Source organism: Pelophylax lessonae (genome assembly GCF_965119305.1).
Source record: "Pelophylax lessonae genome assembly, chromosome: 4".
NCBI lineage: Eukaryota > Metazoa > Chordata > Amphibia > Anura > Ranidae > Pelophylax > Pelophylax lessonae.
In genome coordinates, this window is record NC_138771.1 from 409,399,620 (window position 1) to 409,420,034 (window position 20,415).

A 20,415-nucleotide genomic window follows, 5' to 3' on the forward strand; every position below is an offset into this window, starting at 1 on the left:
CATCTTTCCCAAAAAGACTCCTGGCTGTATTAGATCAAAATGGGGTTTCTACTAAATACTGAGCAAAGGGTCTGAATACTTAGGACCATGTGATATTTCAGTTTTTCTTTTTTAATAAATCTGCACCAATGTCAACAATTCTGTGTTTTTCTGTCAGTATGGGGTGCTATGTGTACATTCATGAGGAAGAAGAATGAACTTAAATGATTTTAGCAAATGGCTGCAATATAACAAAGAGTGAAAAATTTAAGGGGGTCTGAATACTTTCCGTACCCACTGTGTATATATATATATATATATATATATATATATAAAATGTGTTTTGTGTAACGTTTTTTTTTTTTTTTGAATTTCCCTCCCTAGTTCCGCTCCCATGCAGCATTGCTGCTGCAGGGAATGGAACTAGGAAGTGATCACACCGACGGAGTACGGAGGAGCGGCGGGACTCTCGGCATCTTTTAGATTTAGCAGGAATTCTGTGAGTTATGTTGTATTTGTGTCTGCTAATAATGATTTTATTGTATTTTTATCAAAATATAGCTTTAATGTTTTCTTGGGGGGCTCTGGCAGGTAGTCTGTAGGGGGCGCGATTTCTATCAGCAGCCCTGGTGATGAGACCAAGAAAAATGTTTTTGGAACTAATGGCTTCAAAACTGTATGGCATCCCAAAGGTGAAGAATACAAAGAAAAATGCATAGTGCCTACAGTGATACATGATGGTGGCAGTGTCTTTCTGTGGGGCTGCATGAGTGCTGCTGGTATTGATATTGGCATGAGTGCTGCTGGTATGATTCCCATCATTTGTTTCCAGGAGGGAAGAAGAAGTAGTGCACAACCAGGAAGTTTTAAGTTACCATGCTGGAACGCATTGTTTCCTCAGAGGGGGAGACACGGAGCCCAAATGTCGTGGCATCACCTCTCCACTGCTGCCTTCAACAAGAACCACCAGAGCCAGGAAAGGGGCATCACTCCGGACCTGGGCTTCTTCTCCATGCCCACCTCAGGTCAGCAAAAAATGCTGTCTATAGTTCACCCTGGCCTCTCTCATCAGGATAATCATAAGAAGTGAGTGCACCCTGCTGGTGGAAGCAGTGGGCGTAGTCCAAAAGAGCACCACAGGACCCAGCATGGCTTGATGGAGAACTACAAGTCCCAGGCTGAATTGATGAAGAACTGCAAGTCCCAGGCTGATTTGATGGAGAACTACAATTGCCAGTATACCTTAATAAAGAACTACAAGTCGCTCTTTATCAGGGCATGATAGCACCTGTAGTTCTTTATTAACTTCTTCCTGCAAACCGACGTACCTGTACATCGGCTTTAAGAAGTAGTTGTACCGGGATGATATGCAGCTGCATGTATCACCCAGGTACCGTTTTTCTAGAGCCAACGGTCGACATTCTGATGATAGCAACGGATGCTGCTCAGCAGCCGCTCAGCTGTTATCACAGCAAGTGGGAGGGGGTGCCCCCCCCCCTGCCACTCGGCCCCACCAGCCGGCTGGTTAGAGTCCCGAATGAAGCCGGATTTGGCTTCGATCAGGTCTCCAATCATGTAACCTGGAAGCAACGTCAATTCCAGTTTACTCGGCTACCAACGGCACAGATTTAAAAAAGTGACAGAATTCATAAATACAGATTTTGGCGTTTTGAATACAGTGCAGAGGAGGGGTTTGGGGTCCCCGATCCCTCCAAAAAGAGTACATTTCACTGCCTGTTACTGCCTGTTTACATTCCGTGTGACAGCAATAAAAGTAATCAGATTTTTTTTTTTTTTAAAGGAACAGTGATAAAAATAAATAATAAAATAAAATAAAATAAATGGGGAAAACCCCATGAGCTTGCGCCCACAAATGTAATTGTTCAAATCACACATGTGAGGTATCACTGCGATTGTCCGGGCGAGAGCAATAATTCTAGTAAAATACCTCTGTAAATCTAAACGTGCAACCATTAAAATGTTTTAAAGTGTCATCTATGGAGATTTTTAAGTACCATAGTTTGTCGTCATTCCACGAGTGTGCACAATTTTAAACCATAACATGTACTGGCACTTGTAGTGTTCTATCAGGTTATGCTGGCACTTGTAGTTTTCTATCAGATCATGCTGCGGCTTGTAGTGTTCTATCAGGTCATTCTGGGACTTGTAGCTTTCTATCAGTCCATGCTGGTGCTTGTAGTTTTCTATCAATCCATGCTGGGGCTTGTTGTTCTCTATCAGTCCATGCTGGAGCTTGTCGTTCTCTATCAGTTCTCTATCAGTTCCTGCTGGGACATATAGTTCTTTATCAGGCCATCCTGGGACATGTAGTTCTCTATCAGGCCATGCTTGGTCTTGTAGTTCTCTATCAGGCCATGCTGGGGCTTGTAGATGTTTATAGGACTTATATTAGCAATCCCTGCCAATGAACTACAAGTCTCAGCATGTTCCATCATCTGAGGGAACAGCCTCTGATAGTCAGCATACACTGGGACTACTGGTTCCTTAGCAAACAGCACATTGGAACTGGTAGGTCCCTGTCTTTGGAGCACACTGGTATTGGTAGATCCTCCCCTATCTAGTCACATAGCAGCCCGGGAAATCTACTGTCTGCAGCAATGTAGTAAGTGACTGATGGATCACCCTGCTCACAGACTGCCCTGCTATACTGCTCACAGACTGCCCTGCCATACCGCTCACCGACTGACCTGCCATACCGCTCACTGACTGACCTGCCATACCGCTCACTGACTGACCTGCCATACCGCTCACCGACTGCCCTGCCATACCGCTCACCGACTGCCCTGCCATACCGCTCACCGGCTGCCCTGCCATACCGCTCACAGACTGCCCTGCCATACCGCTCACAGACTGCCCTGCCATACCGCTCACAGACTGCCCTGCCATACCGCTCACAGACTGCCCTGCCATACCGCTCACAGACTGCCCTGCCATATCGCTCACAGACTGCCCTGCCATACCGCTCACAGACTGCCCTGCCATACCGCTCCCTGGCTTCCCTGCCTTAGCATACCTCTCACTGACTGCCTTACCATACTGCTTACTGACTGCCCCGCCTTACCGTACTGCTCACTGACTGCCCTGCCTTACCATGCTGCTCACTGACTACCCTGCCCTATTATACTGCTTACTGACTGCCCTGCCCTGACATAACACTCACTGACTGCCCTGCCCTGACATAACACTCACTGACTGCCCTGCCCTGACATAACACTCACTGACTGCCCCGCCCTGACATAACACTCACTGACTGCCTTGCCCTGACATAACACTCACTGGTAGTGTTGAGCGAACACGGACTGTATTATTCGTGTTCGTACAGAATAATTGGATTTTTTGTACCCGAACACGGACACGGACACTTTACTGTATGTTCGGGTAAAAATCTGTGTTCGGTCGTTTTATTTCCGGGTTTTGCATGCTTTGGCGCTCTTTTCATGGCGGGCTTTCAACAGCCAATCAACAATCGTTTAACTGGTGTGCCTTAAGCCATCCCAGCCATGCCTGCAAATGTCTCTGTGATTGGCCGTCTGAAGCATGTGACCAAGTCTTTATAAGTTCCAGGCAGCCGCAGCGTCTTCATTCTGCTGCTTAGATCAGGGACAGAGCACACATCAATGTGCTGGCTGCTGATTAGGGAAAGACAGGCAGGAAAAAACCATTTGTGTCCGGATAGAATTGAGGGACAGTTCGGAGTGTTTAGGCAGGGCGAGTTGTAGGCATTTTAGGGATAGAGTCTGCTGAATTATAGGGTCAGTGTCTTCTACAAAGTACAATCGATATTGCTGTGTGGGGGGTGGGGTGACTCTGCACTCAATCCTGATCTACGATCTCTTCTCAATCCTGTTAGGGAGAGGCTGCTGCTGCTGAATTTTAGGGAAACTGTGTTCTACAAACTACAATCAATATTGCTGTGTGGTGTGGGATAGGAGATAGGCAGGTGTCAGTGATCCACATCCATTTTTCTGTGTGTGAGCTGCAGTGAACACAATCTTTTTGGGCTGCAGTGAACACAATCTTTTTGGGGTGCAGTGAACAACGTCCTTTTTGGGGTGCAGTGAACAAAATCTTTTTGGGGTGCAGTGAACAAAATCCTTTTTGGGGTGCAGTGAACAACATCCTTTTTGGGGTGCAGTGAACACAATCTTTTTGAGGTGCAGTGAACAACATCCTTTTTGGGGTGCAGTGAACAAAATCCTTTTTGGGGTGCAGTGAACACAATCTTTTTGGGGTGCAGTGAACAAAATCCTTTGTGGGGTGCAGTGAACACAATCTTTTTGGGGTGCAGTGAACAAAATCCTTTGTGGGGTGCAGTGAACACAATCTTTGTGGGGTGCAGTGAACACAATCTTTTTGGGGTGCAGTGAACAACATCCTTTTTGGGGTGCAGTGAACAACATCCTTTTTGGGGTGCAGTGAACAAAATCCTTTTTGGGGTGCAGTGAACACAATCTTTTTGGGGTGCAGTGAACAAAATCCTTTGTGGGGTGCAGTGAACACAATCTTTGTGGGGTGCTGTGAACACAATCTTTTTGGGGTGCAGTGAACAAAATCCTTTTTGGGGTGCAGTGAACAACATCCTTTTTGGGGTGCAGTGAACAAAATCCTTTTTGGGGTGCAGTGAACAACATCCTTTTTGGGGTGCAGTGAACAAAATCCTTTTAGGGTGCAGTGAACACAATCTTTGTGGGGTACAGTGAACAGAATCTTTGTGGGGTGCAGTGAACACAATCTTTGGGGGGTACAGTGAACACAATCGTTTTGGGGTGCAGTGAACAAAATCCTTTGTGGGGTGCAGTGAACACAATCTTTGTGGGGTGCAGTGAACACAATCTTTTTGGGGTGCAGTGAACAAAATCCTTTGTGGGGTGCAGTGAACACAATCTTTGTGGGGTGCAGTGAACACAATCTTTTTGGGGTGCAGTGAACAAAATCCTTTTTGGGGTGCAGTGAACACAATCTTTGTGGGTTGCAGTGAACACAATCTTTTTTGGGGTGGAGTGAACAAAATCCTTTTTGGGGTGCAGTGAACAACATCCTTTTTGGGGTGCAGTGAACAAAATCCTTTTTGGGGTGCAGTGAACACAATCTTTTTGGGGTGCAGTGAACAAAATCCTTTGTGGGGTGCAGTGAACACAATCTTTGTGGGGTGCAGTGAACACAATCTTTTCGGGGTGCAGTGAACAAAATCCTTTTTGGGGTGCAGTGAACAACATCCTTTTTGGGGTGCAGTGAACACAATCTTTTTGGGGTTCAGTGAACACAATCTTTTTGGGGTGCAGTGAACAAAATCCTTTGTGGGGTGCAGTGAACACAATCTTTGTGGGGTGCAGTGAACACAATCTTTTTGGGGTGCAGTGAACAAAATCCTTTTTGGGGTGCAGTGAACAACATCCTTTTTGGGGTGCAGTGAACACAATCTTTTTGGGGTGCAGTGAACAAAATCCTTTTTGGGGTGCAGTGAACACAATCTTTTTGGGGTGCAGTGAACAAAATCCTTTGTGGGGTGCAGTGAACACAATCTTTTTGGGGTGCAGTGAACACAATCTTTTTGGGGTGCAGTGAACAAAATCCTTTTTGGGGTGCAGTGAACAACATCCTTTTTGGGGTGCAGTGAACAAAATCCTTTTTGGGGTGCAGTGAACACAATCTTTTTGGGGTGCAGTGAACAAAATCCTTTGTGGGGTGCAGTGAACACAATCTTTGTGGGGTACAGTGAACAGAATCTTTGTGGGGTGCAGTGAACACAATCTTTGGGGGGTACAGTGAACACAATCTTTTTGGGGTGCAGTGAACAAAATCCTTTGTGGGGTGCAGTGAACACAATCTTTGGGGGGTACAGTGAACACAATCTTTTTGGGGTGCAGTGAACAAAATCCTTTGTGGGGTGCAGTGAACACAATCTTTTTGGGGTGCAGTGAACAAAATCCTTTTTGGGGTGCAGTGAACAACATCCTTTTTGGGGTGCAGTGAACACAATCTTTTTGGGGTGCAGTGAACAAAATCCTTTGTGGGGTACAGTGAACACAATCTTTTTGGGGTGCAGTGAACAAAATCCTTTTAGGGTGCAGTGAACACAATCTTTGTGGGGTGCAGTGAACAAAATCCTTTTTGAGGTGCAGTGAACACAATCTTTGTGGGGTGCAGTGAACACAGTCTTTGTGGGGTACAGTGAACACAATCTCATACTTCTGAACATTTGAGGGTGCTGCCTGTTCCATACTCCTCCTCCTACTGCTCAACCATCCTTTTAGGGGTACAAACAATAGTAATTGGGGCCTAGTGTGGTGGTGTACGTGTGAGATACATACACTTTCTTTTTGATCATATTTTCTATTCCGCTATTCAATTAAATCCTTTGGGGATCAATTAAATTGCGCGATAGTCTGTGTCGGTACGTGTGAGATCCACCTTTCCAAGTTTTTGGGGTTCATCTCATACTTCTGAAGATTTGAGGGTGCTGCCTGTTCCATACTCCTCCTCCTACTGCTCAACCATCCTTTTAGGGGTACAAACAATAGTAATTGGGGCCTAGTGTGGTGGTGTACGTGTGAGATACATACACTTTCTTTTTGATCATATTTTCTATTCCGCTATTCAATTAAAACCTTTGGGGATCAATTAAATTGCGTGATAGTCTGTGTCGGTACGTGTGAGATCCACCTTTCCAAGTTTTTGGGGTTCATCTCATACTTCTGAAGATTTGAGGGTGCTGCCTGTTCCATACTCCTCCTCCTACTGCTCAAACATCCTTTTAGGGGTACAAACAATAGTAATTGGGGCCTAGTGTGGTGGTGTACGTGTGAGATACATACACTTTCTTTTTGATCATATTTCCTATTCCGCTATTCAATAAAAACCTTTGAGGATCAATTGAATTGCGGGATAGTCTGTGTCGGTACGTGTGAGATCCACCTTTCCAAGTTCCTATTCCGCTATTCAATAAAAACCTTTCTAGGGCAAGATCTTAAATTACAGAAATATGAGGAGACCGTCAAATAAGGGCCGTGGCCTGGGTCGTGGTGCTGCTGGTAGAGCTCCTGTTGCAAGGAGAGGACGTGGTCGATCTGTGCCAGCTACACGCACAAGTGAAACACCTTCCTCAAGTGTGAGTAGGCGACAGAACCTGCATCAGTATTTGGTAGGGCATCATACGCCCCTAGAAGTGATGAGGCCAGAACAAGTGGAGGCGATAGTAGATTGGTTTGCTGCTGACAGTGCCTCCAGTTCCTTCACATTGTCTCCCACCCAGTCTACTGCAGAAAGGTCACAGTTGGCACCTGCAGCCGATGTCCAACCGTCTTTCACCTCACCCCCTTGCAAATCAGGCAAGCAGTCTGAGCCCCAAGCCATACAGCAGTCTCTTCTTCTTTTTGATGACTCTGTCAGCAGGGTTTCCCAGGGCCATCCACCTAGCCCTGCCCCAGAAGTGGAAGAGATTGAGTGCAGCGATGCCCAACCACTTATTTCTCAAGATGAGTACATGCAAGGATCATCGCAGCACGTCTCTGATGATGACGAAACGCAGGTGCCAACTGCTGCGGCGTTCAGCATTGTGGAGACCGACAAGGAGGGCAGGGGTGAAGACTGGGTGGAAGATGATGTGGAGGACGATGAGGTCCTCGACCCCACATGGAATGAACGTCATGCAGGTGACCTGAGTAGTTTGGAGGAAGAGGCGGTGGTCGCACAGAGCCACCAGCACAGCAGAAGAGGGAGCAGGGTGCAGAAGCGGAGCGGCCGTGCCCTAGACACTACGCCCGCTACTGCCCAACGCAGCAAGGGAACGAGCGCACCAAAGTCAGCTCAAAGGAGTTCTCTAGCGTGGAAGTTCTTTAGAAAATGTGCTGATGACAGGACACGAGTGGTTTGCACCCTATGCAATCAGAGCTTGAAGCGAGGCATAAACCTTCTCAACCTGAGCACAACCTGCATGATCAGGCATCTAAGTGCAAAGCACGAGCTGCAGTGGAGTACACACCTTCAAAACCAAGAAACGTCTCTGGCTCATCCTGCTTCCTCTTCTGCTGCAGTCTCGGCCGCTCCAGCCACATCTGTAGTGATACCGGCACCTGCCACCCCGCAAACAGACGATCTGTCAGCAACACCCCCACCTGGGTCACCAACAACCATCTCCACAATGTCCCGTGGAAGCGTTCAGCTTTCCATCTCCCAAACACTTGAGAGGAAGAGGAAGTACCCCCCTACCCACCCGCGATCCCTGGCCCTGAATGCCAGCATTTCAAAATTATTGGCCTTTGAAATGCTGTCATTCCGTCTGGTGGAGACGCACAGTTTTAAAAACCTTATGTCGGTGGCTGTCCCACAGTACGTCGTGCCCAGCCGCCACTACTTTTCCAGGCAAGCCATCCCTTCCCTGCACAACCAAGTGGTGGAAAAAATCAGGTGTGCACTGCGCAACGCCATCTGTGCCAAGGTCCACCTAACTACCGATACGTGGACCAGTAAGCACGGTCAGGGGCGTTATATCTCCCTAACGGCACGCTGGGTAAATGCAGTGGCGGATGGGCCTGAGGCGGATAGCAATTTGGCGCATGTCCTTCCACCACCGAGGATTGCAGGGCGCTTCAGTTTGCCTCCTGTTCCTAACTCCTCCTACTCCGCTTCCTCATCCTCTACCGCCTCCTCATCCGGACAGCGTAACACCTTCACCACCAACTTCAGCACGGCCAGGGGTAAACGACAGCAGGCAGTTTTACAACTTGCCTGTTTGGGGGACAAACCACACACCGCGCAGGAGTTGTGGAGGAGCATGGAACAGCAGACAAATGAGTGGTTGCTGCCAGCGAACCTCAAGCCCGGCCTGGGCGAAATCTCATAGCAGCTCTGGGCCTAGCCGGTTTGACGCACATCCCTTGCCTGGCGCATGTGCTGAATTTGGTGGTGCAGAGGTTCCTTAAAAACTACCCCGATATGTCAGAGCTGCTGCAGAAAGTGCGGGCCGTTTGTGCGCACTTTCGGCGTTCTCACCCTGCTGCTGCTCGCCTGGCAGCGCTGCAGCGTAACTTCGGCCTTCCCGCTCACCGCCTCATATGTGACGTGCCCACAAGGTGGAACTCCACCTTGCACATGCTGGAAAGACTGTGCGAGCAGCAGCAGGCCATAGTGGAGTTTCAGCTGCAGCACGCACGCGTGAGTCGCTCTGCGGAACAGCACCACTTCACCACCAATAACTGGGCCTCCATGCGAGACCTGTGTGCCTTGTTGCGCTGTTTTGAGTACTCCACCAACATGGCCAGTGGCAATGACGCCGTTCTCAGCTTAACTATCCCACTTCTATGCCTCCTTGAAAAAACAATTCGGGCGATGATGGAAGAGGATGTGGCACAGGATGAGGAGGAGGAGGAGGATGAAGAGGTAACATTTCCAAGGCTTTCAGGGCAGTCATTCGCAAGGGGCTCCGAGGGTGGGTTCCTGCACACACAAACGCCAGGGACACAATTGTCCAGCAGGGGCACAGTTCTGGAGGATGAGGAGGATGAGGAGGAGGAGGAGCTGGAGGAGGAGATGGAACCATGTTCACAGCAGGGTGGCACCCAGGCCAGCTCATGGCCATCACTGGTGCGTGGCTGGGGGGATACAGAGGACACGGACGATACACCTCCCACAGAGGACAGCCTTTCGTTGCCTCTGGGCAGCCTGGCACACATGAGCGATTACATGCTGCAGTGTCTCCACAATGACCGCCGAGTTGCCCACATTCTAACTTGTGCTGATTACTGGGTGGCCACGCTGCTGGATCCCCGTTACAAGGACAACGTACCGTCCTTAATTCACTCACTGGAGCGCGATCGCAAGATGCGCGAGTACAAGCGCACGCTGGTAGACGCCATGCTGCTGGCATTCCCATCTGACAGCGGGGCCACAGTGGAAGCACAAGGCAGAGGAGGAGGAGGAGGAGGAGGAGGTCGCCAACGCAACCAGGGCACCGCCAGCACCTCAGAAGGCAGGGTTAGCATGGCCGAAATGTGGAAAAGCTTTGTCAGCACGCCACAACAAACAGCAGCACCAGCAGCTCAGATGGAACGTCTTAGCAGGAGGCAGCATTTTACCAACATGGTGGAGCAGTATGTGTGCACACGCCTACATGTAGTGAATGAGGGGTCTGCCCCCTTCAACTTCTGGGTCTCCAAATTGGGCACATGGCCTGAGCTTGCCCTTTACGCCTTGGAGGTGCTGGCGTGCCCTGCAGCCAGTGTATTATCTGAACGGATATTTAGCACGGCTGGGGGCGTTATAACAGACAAGCGCAGCCGCCTGTCCAGAGACAATGTGGACAAGCTCACGTTCATTAAAATGAACCAGGCATGGATCCCACGGGACTTTTCCATACCTTATGCAGAATAGCAATGGATACCGACCTTACCCACCCATTGTTCCATTTTTGCTCTTTCTCACTCTTTTGGGGTGTACCCTCATTTAAAATTTGTGAAAAGAAGCAGTGTTGGCTACCTCGTCCTCCTCCTCAGGGCCAGATTAACGTAGGGGCTATTGGAGCTGCAGCTCCAGGCCCCTACCTTTTATATAGGCCCCGGGTTGGCCATATTCACTGTTACCGCTCTTCTGTCACTTGTAAACACAGAAGTCTGGCTTCTATGCTCGCTTCCCCAGGCAGCACCCTCAGAACCTCCCCACACAGCGCGAAGGCCGGACAAGGAGGGACAGTTGCCGATGCATGGATGTGTTTATGGGCTTCAGAGACAGCATCCCATGTTGAATTAGGCATGCATGGCTGCACCCTTCCTCCTCTGGGTGCATGGCAAGGCACGGCCCTTAAGGCCCTTCAAAATCCTCAGCACCAAGCCCATGATGCTCTTAATCCGGCCCTGGTCCTCCTCCATCGCCGCTTCCACCTACACCGCCCATAGGTGTGCGCAGCCTATTGCATTAAGGTGTGCACCCCAAAGTTGAAATACACATGCATGTGTTTGCCAGCAGGGAGAGTAATGTATCGGGGCCATGTACCTGTAGGCAAAGAGAAATAGAGCAGAGCAGGTCCGAGGGAGATCTTTCCCATCTCCTCACTGGCAATGCTATGTGCCCTAGGTGATTAGGGTGTGCCCAGGCACACCCGGCACACCCTGTGCGCATGCCTATGTCACCGCCACATCCACCACCACCTCAACCTCCCTCCTACTCCATATGGGCCTCGTCCTTCAGAGATGAAGAAGAACATTATTTTATTTTTCTGTTTTTTTTTGTTGTTTTAAGTTATTTCCCTATCCACATTTGTTTGCAGAGCACTTGCCATGCTCTTAATTACGTTTTGCTGCCATTTGCAGCACTCTAGCCCTTTCCTTTGGTGTTTTAGAGCCATTTTAGTGCCTTAAAGTTCGGGTCCCCATTGACTTCAATGGGGTTCGGTGTCCGGGAAAAGTTCGGTAAAAGTCCGGGACACGGACCCTGACTTTTTTTTAAAGTTCGGCCGAACCCGTCGAACACGGACATCTAGGTGTCCGCTCAACCCTACTCACTGGCTGCCTTGATACTACATACTGCTCACTGACTCCCCTGCTGTTACATACCATATCCTAGATTTTTCAGTACTACCACTTCTTACGGCAGCACTGCATACCTTTTAGTTTACCACACCCATTTTAAATGTAGGGCCTGCCCTAATTAAAGTAATTATCTGCCTACAATTGCTTGCTGAACACAAAGCGAAAAAAGGTGTCCCTGAAATCTGTTTGACAATTTTGGCAATTATGCAGGAAGGGGGCCTACTGCCGGACAGTAATAAAGGTCCGCAGAATGGGAGTAAAGGGACCCGGGCTCGGAGGGAAGGGCCCTGATACTGATGGAAAGGGTCCTGGGATGGGGTCGGGGGGGGACCCTTCATGGTTTCCTGCACCAGGGCCCAGAAGGGTCAAGTTATGCCACTGCTCAAATGGATGGTGGAGGAGCGCAAGGTCTCTAATATCCACCAGATCAGTGATGTCATCATGGAGGAGTGGAAGAGGACTCCAGTGGCAATTTGTGAAGCTCTGGTGAACTCCATGCCCAAAAGGGTTAAGGCAGTGCTGGAAAATAATGGTAGCTACACAAAATATTGACACTTTGGGCCCAAATTGGACATTTTGACTTAGGGGTGTACTCACTTTTGTTGCCAGCGCTTTAGAAATTAATGGATGTGTGTTGAGTTATTTTGAGGGGACAGCAGATTTACACTGTTATACAAGCTGTACACCCACTACTTTACATTGTAGCAAAGTGTCATTTCTTCAGTGTTGTCACATGAAAAGATATAATAACATATTTAAAAAATGTGAGGGGTGTACTCACTTTTGTGAGATAATGTGTGTGTGTATATATATATATATATATATATATATATATATATATATATATATACATGGACAGCAGAATTAAGAGGGACTTTCTATCAATTATTTTTTAAATGGTAAGTTGTTTGTCACAAATTAAATATGTAATAAAGACTATATGTTTACCAAGTGACTATATCGGCAGACTCCAAAGGTACTGCAGCCGCCCGACTTCCGGGTATCACGTGGTGACATCAGCACGCCTTCCCGATGCGTTTTGTCATAGATGACGTCTTCCTGGGGACGTCACCATGTAAAACCCGGAAGTCGGGCGGCTGCGGTTCATTTGGAGTCGGCCGATATTTAGAGCTTTTATCCTGTATTCACATATCAGTGTTTTACCTTTCTTAATAAATTGTGTGCCTACGTACTTGACTATCTGTGGCCTCCATCTTTTTATGTTATATACTGGAGAGTGCCGGACTTGGGTTGTCTGCATCGCGGTGCTTGGTTCAGATCGCGGCTCCCCGCCGGACCTGTTTGGCATAAGCGAATAGAGCATCATCTATTGGAGCTGATTGGAGTCACAATATATAATTACACCTAAAGGCCATTTTACTTCTTCCTTCTGGTAAGCACATAGCGTGGCTTTGGCATGCATCACTGATTGAGGAAGAAATCACAAAATTGCGGTGGAGCTAGAGGAAAAGAGACACAATTGTTGTATGTCACTAATCCCCCTCCCCGTGTGGACCCCCATGTGGTTCCTTTTCTTGCACTTTGCACATCTTATTTGGACTCAGTTTATCCTTCTTTTGATGATTTTCTAATTATGAACACTATGGTTATTCTATATGGACATTGTGTTACCATAGTCTTGATTTAGGTTGTTCACTGTTTTATTTCACGATTATGCTTATGTTTTAATAACATTTGTGTCAATTTAGCGTGGCTCTATTCTTTGTATTTATTATTTAGTGTATTCCCACTATAGCTGCAGCTTTTTCACATTTTTTCACTTTATTAAAACACACCATTGGTTCATTACAGTTATTAATTTAACCTCCATTCCTTTTATGTGCGAAGCGCGGTTATTTTTTATACATTAAGTAACTATATGGTACCAAGAAAAATCCTGCTGCCCCTGCATTTTTTTTATCCAATAATTCATTGTCTTAAAATGTAGGTACCAATGCTTTATTAAAACCTATGTAGCATAGGAGCACTTATCATATACCTGTGTATATATACAGTATATATATATATATATATATATATATATATATAATTTATTTTTTCAAAAATTATTTATAAGTACCATGTTATTTTCATTAAGGGTTGGATTATGAGTTGGTTGCAGATCTTTAAATTAGCAATGTTCAGAAGTAGTGTGACCGTCTTGCATTCAGCAGGCCACCAGTAGCTTTGTTAGCACCGCTGACATGTGTCATGCTTAAAAACACCATTCTTTTTAAATATCTTCCAAAAGCTTAGAACCTGTGGCCAAGCTGTGCACACAGTTAATCTTCCTTTGGCCACTCTTGTCTGCATACAGCTGGTATTTTGGGATGAAATTGGATTGGATTTTGCTTCCAGCAGGAAGCTGGTGAATTTTTGTGGAGTTGGTTTCATGGTGAGCGTCTCCTAAAGATCTGAAATCTAAAGCTATCCCTGGACACGTGCACCGACAGCCCCATAGCCTGTACCCCTTGCTGCCCTCACAAATAGAGGATTTACCCTTAGCTATAGAATTGGCCTAAGCCTCCAAGCAATAGAGCCTAAGTGAGTCACTTCTAGGAGACCTCATACATAATGAGGGATGAAGAATAAGCAACGTATTGCGTGCCCCGGGTGTGTTACCATTCACTCTATACAGAGAAGCAAAAGGAACATACGCTTCTGTGTTTTAGAAACCATTTTCCGTTCGGGGATAATTACTTCCTTTGCTGATTGAACTGCGTGCTAATATTTCTGCAAAGTTGTGTGTTAAAATAAAAACGTCTTATATGTGCTGATGTAAAAAAAAGATAGTGATGAGGAAATGATGTATGTAAAGTATAGTAATTGTTGAATTATTACTCATGATAACCAAATGATATGTTTGATTAGGCATAATGCTAATACTTAGTTTACACATTTGGCACAGTGCTTGCCTCCCCTATGAAAAGTGATCCACAGTGGAGCACTTTTCAGAGACGTTTGATAGGTGGTGAGGAGGTGATATGGGGCCACCTCACCAGCTATTTTAAACTCCTAATGCCACACCACCACATTGCAACCACGTGCATTTCATATGGTTGCACTGGGGTCCATTCACTTGAATGGATCATGTATGATAATAGTACTGCTTTTTGAACACGACTTGGGATTCATTTTTGCCTCAAAGCAAAGAATCACGACCACAGATTCTGTACACCCCAGTCTCCCTTTGCGGCTTGGTGTGTGTGGGGGGGGGGGGGCAGTTAGAGGGGTGAAAATGCAGGTTCAAACCCCCCCCCCCAACTGCAAGTGTAAACTAGCCCTAAAGGCAATAAAAGCTACACTTTATTTTGTACCATAAGGGGCACTTTTGGAAAACTTGTGCACAATTGAAAGGATCATTCCACTCAAAAACTGATATTTCTATTTCAGTATTATGAGGCTACTGGGGAATTAAACCATGGGCTTATTTACGCCAGAATCTGTGTTTTCATGACACGTGTTGTGCTAAGGCTGGCCATACATGTTCAATTTTTGTTGTACAATTTTCTGATAGATTTACCACAAACCACATAATATGAGGTCAAAGCTAAACAACATTTTCACTTAGCCAATTAGGCAGCCCTTTGTACTACATACAAGAAAATTGGACAGAAAATTGTAAGAAAATTGGATCATGTATGGCCAGCCTTAGACTTCTTGGGAGCCCATTCATAAAAGAACTGCCTTAATACAATCGGAAAAAAAGCAAAATCCCACCCTTTATAGCATTTTATTCTAGCACACTTAAAGTGCATGTAAATTCCAACAACACTTTATTTTTTTATTCGCTCCCTTTTGGTTTGGTAAATATACCATTGATAATGGTTTGTTATATCTATTTGAACAATGAAAAGAATAATAAATAGTTCATCCAGCCAGAAACCTTGTGAACTGATAACCTCCTATACTCTCTGCCTGTGGGTTGTTATCAGTTAGCATTGTTCCCCGCTACCTCTTGGACTACAAAACACCTATAACTGTTGTGAAGAAGAGAGGGAGGTGCTATGTAGTTTTAACAGTGTTATGTAGTCCCACCCCATGTCCTAGGTTGGTGACAACGCTCTTTAGCACGACTGTCACCCTAGGACATGAACTGTGTTAATGGCAGGAAAAAAAGAAAAATAATTGTGAAAGAAAACTAATGCAACAACCACAGTAAGCTGCAATACTGTCAATATTTTCTTCTTGTTCTTGGGGTTAGATATGCTTTGATCTAAATGCCAATGCACATATAAAGCACATTACCTGCTGTTCCTGTTGAATTTTTATCAAATATAACAGTAGGAGAGGGAGCACTTTATAGAGTGTGGGCAGGATCAGAGCCAGAGACTAAAGCTGGATACACACAATACAACTTTTGTTGTTTGATTTCCTTTAGATTTACCTTTAACTATGTTGTCTGATTGCATACAAATTGAAAGTGTTTAGGTCTGACCTCGTATTATATGGTTTTGGTAAATCTAAAGGAAAAAATCTTCAGAAAATTGTATAGTGTGTATCCAGCTTAAGAAATAGCTGGAGTTCCCATAAAATATAAAAAGCCCGCAAGTGGCACAGTTCAGGGTGCTCCACTTATAATTGGAATATCAGCTTTCGGTGGACTGACGCTTTAAATTATTAGATAAACTGGTATGTAGTTGCTGTTGATGCTGTATATTTTGTATGCAATGCTGGTGTACCCTATCTATTTCTACATAATTATGTGTCAGCATGCAAGCCAGCCAGCCTGCTTTCCTGCATATACTTATTAGGCTTTGTGCTAATTGATACTTATTGCCTTACTCTAAACATCAAAGCAATGTGTAAAGTACAATCATTCACAGCAATAAATTATCAGTTATAATGCAGATCTGATGGAAGAAATCTGATTGGCTGCTGTTACTTCACTTTTTCCAATTGTCACTTTAATAAAATGCTGCTATCAGATACTGGTATCACCTTGCTGCAGTCAGCCATCAATGGCAATGTAGTGTATGTAGGTTTCTATGAGTTGCTGTATGTTTCTGCACATCAATGTTCTTAAACTTAATAAATTAAAATAACCCCATAATGTTATTTTTACATCAGTGTGACTTATATTTACACTCGTTACAATGGATTGCAATGCAAAGCACATTTTGTAGCGGTTCATTTGACAACAAAGCTTTGCTGACATGCTTACAAGCTCTTCAAAGTGAAAGTTGCTTGGAGGATATGGGAATAGTAATGTAAAAACTCTCATTTACTCTTTGCACAGGGTCACTGCAGCCTGCACTTGTGCTTCAGGCATCCACCTGTCACCCCTACCCAACTGTCACTCTATCGATCCATTTAATCCCTTTTATTTAGAAATCTGTTGCAGGCTAATGTTTCTCACTATAGGAACATACCATTCTTTCTTAGCCAGAGTACTTCCATGTGTACAGCCACTGAACACCCCACTGGGGCTAAATCACAAAACCTGCTGCAAATAGCATGGGCATTGCCCTTGACAACCAATCAGATTGCAGTTTTTTTTCTAAGGCACCTTAGAATTTTTACCGAACACCTTTGTTGCCATGAACAACACAGCTGTAATATTTATTAATTGGATCTACTTTTTAATTCATATTTTATAAAATGTTATTACTTTAATTTATATTAGTAAGTCATTATTTTATGTATTTTTTTATTTTATTATAAAATTTTATTATTTAAGTATGTTTGTTCATATTTTATAAAATGTTATTACTTGATATTAATAAGTAATTATTTTATGTAATTTTTTATTTTATTATAAAATGTTATTACTTAAGTATGTTTGTTCATATTTTATAAAATGTTATTACTTTAATTGATATTAATAAGTAATTATTTTATGTAATTTTTTTATTTTATTATAAAATGTTATTACTTAAGTATGTTTGTTCATATTTTATAGAATGTTATTAGTTAAATTTATATTAATAAGTAATTATTTTGTGTATTTTTTTATTTTATTATAAAATGTTATTACTTAAGTATGTTTGTTCATATTTTATAGAATGTTATTACTTTAATTCATATTAATAAGTATTTATTTTATGTAATTTTTTATTTTATTATAAAATGTTATTACTTAAGTATGTTTGCTCATATTTTATAGAATGTTATTAGTTAAATTTATATTAATAAGTAATTATTTTATGTATTTTTTGTATTTTATTATAAAATGTTATTACTTAAGTATGTTTGTTCATATTTTATAGAATGTTATTACTTTAACTTATAGTAATAAGTAATTATTTTATGTATTTTTTTATTTTATTTTAAAATGTTATTACTTAAGTATGTTTGTTCATATTTTATAGAATGTTATTAGTTAAATTTATATTAATAAGTAATTATTTTATGTATTTTTGTATTTTTTTTATGTATTTTTTTTATTTTATTGTAAAATGTTATTACTTAAGTATGTTTGTTATTTAAAAAAAAAAATAATAATAAAATTGCAAAACACTGTTATGTGTTTTGTTTTTGTAGACTTCAACCTTGTAAAAAAAAGACGAGTAAAATCATTTCATAAAAATGTAGCAAATTTATTATCACATCTGAAAAAGCACATACCAAAAAATCGATACATAATAGAATAAAAAAATCTTTATATACAAAAAAATACATTTTCATATCAATGAAACATTTCTTTGAATAAATTAAACTCTGGTGAGGCTCCAGGTCTGAGAACTTCAATTTTTACCGGATTGAGTCCTACCTACTCTATAGGAAGACAGCAGTGGAGGAGGTCATGATAAATAATGTATGAGCCCAAGGCCTTGTCTCCTATTCAAGTCCTTTCATTGTATTGTCAGGGCATCCAAACCAAATTTTCATGCTCATTTTTCTTCGTGAGAGTTTTACAAATTGTAAAATTGACTTTTCACCCAGTGTGCATCAGGGAAAAAAAAAAAAAAACTAACATGATTTTTTTTTTTAAGAGACGTCTTGGCAGAAAAAGGCTCTGGTAGGAAGAAAAGGCTCTGGTAGGAAAATAATACAAAAGTTGTGGATTTTTTTTTTTTTTTTTTAAAAGTGCAAAAATAGTGAAAGCCTTGCCGAAGTGGTTATGTTATTTCACGACGATTTGGTTTCACAGTGAGTTTAAGAGTCTTGGAAGACCTTACAATAAGTCTTTTAAGGCAGCATATAGAAGTTTAGGTCAAGCCTCTATAATACACTATAGCACAGGTGAATTATAAGAAAGGTTCGAGGCGAGGAAAGGCGAGAAGAGAGGAGTAAAAGACTAAAGTCTACTAGTAATGAACATAGCAGGCATTGTGCTGCATAAGGTTTTGCGGCATGGTGTGTAGTGAATAGAAGTTCTCTGTATGCGCATAGTAACAGTCTTCAGACATAGCTGGGCTGCTTGGGTTTGAGGTGCATAGAGAAAAGGAAGAGGAGGATGATGATGGAGAGGCAGTGGATATCCAGGATCCAGCGTCACTGCCAGGGCTGGGTGGCGCTGAAGGACTCATAAAAGCAGGGTGCATCATAGCTTTCTCCGGCTTGTCTTTGCACTGGTCAGCTAGCCTCAAGGTTTCAGAGAGTGCCCAGATGTAGTTATGTGCCAGTCTCAGCGTCTCGATCTTGGTCAGCTTGGTGTCATCGGGGAAGCAGGGTAAGATGCCCCTGAGCTCATCCAAAGCTGAGTTGAGGTTGTGCATCCTGTTCCTCTCTCTGTCGTTAGCTTTCACCCTCCTGGTCTTTTTGATGGTGTGAAGGACGGCTTCATTTTTTACTCTGCTCCTGCCTCTCCTCTTCTTCTTCTCCTCCTTGTGTTCCTGGTCCTTCTCAGGGGTTTGTGTTGGAGAAGTCAGGTGACCGGAGGAGAAGGGCGATGGGGACTGGAGGCTGGAGGAGCAATCCTCATCTTCTGATAGAGAGAAGGACATCTGGCTGGAGGCATCATAATCAGAGTAGGCTCTGTCCATGGTGGATGGATGGATGGATGGATGGATTTCTGCAAAGAGAGGCACAGCGCAATAAGTAACCAAATATGACTTAAACTTATAAATAAAAGCAGAAAATGTACAAAATACAAATATATCTCATGTCTTATCGCTAACTACATAAAGGCCCCTTTCACACTTATGTGACGTGATTTTACCGCAATTTTGCCGCGACTTTGCCGCGATTTTGAAAGCAATGGCAAGGCTATATGCCTCAAAACGCATTAAAATCGTGGCAAAGTAGTGCAGGACCTACTTTGAAGTTGGTGCGACTTCAAAACGCACTGATATGAATGGGGCTCCTTGAAAATAATGGAAAACGACTTGTCATGCGATTTTGCGGTCCAAAATCGCGAGACAAGTCGCACTAGTGTGAATGGGGCCAAAAAATATAACCATAACATGAAAACACAGCTGAGAATACATGTAAGCCAGGCAGATGAATTGCAATGCTGATACAGCAGGCAGGTAGAAAGAAGAAAGACATCAATAAGTTGTATGCAGTAAGTGGAGAGGACACTCATACTACTTACAGTGAAAAGTTCAGATGAAAGGGACACGCGACAGCTCTTGTCTTTGAAGTGATCCTTGCTGCTATCAGCTCGTGTGAGCAGTGAGTTTGGCACACGACTGGCCTCAGACACCTTATATATGCTGCAAGACAATCACCCCCCCCCGGACTGCACGATGAATGAATCAAGGCATCAGGTCTGCCCCGTGCTGCACTCTACGTCATTTGCATAATTTATGTCCCCGGCTCCCATTCTCCCCCGGGAGTGTGCCTAGAATTACAGCCGGCCAATCACAGCGCGCCGCCCTATCCGTGACACGTGAGCCTCTAACCAGCACCGCCGTAAGCCGACTTGTTTGAGCTTCATTAGTCTATTAAAAGGAGCGGAGGGGGAGCGGTGAGGAGAGGAGAGGAGACTGAACAAAGTGATTAGCCT

The 20,415-nt window shown here is 44.0% G+C and overlaps 1 protein-coding gene across 1 annotated transcript; it reads right to left on the reverse strand.

Moving 5' to 3' along the window:
• Positions 1-18,771: 18,771 nt before the first annotated feature.
• Positions 18,772-19,455, reverse strand: NEUROG1 (neurogenin 1). The gene has a single exon (XM_082256220.1). It carries the CDS (start codon positions 19,448-19,450, stop codon positions 18,773-18,775), a length of 678 nt encoding a protein of 225 aa, XP_082112346.1. The 5' UTR covers positions 19,451-19,455; the 3' UTR covers position 18,772.
• Positions 19,456-20,415: the final 960 nt, after the last annotated feature.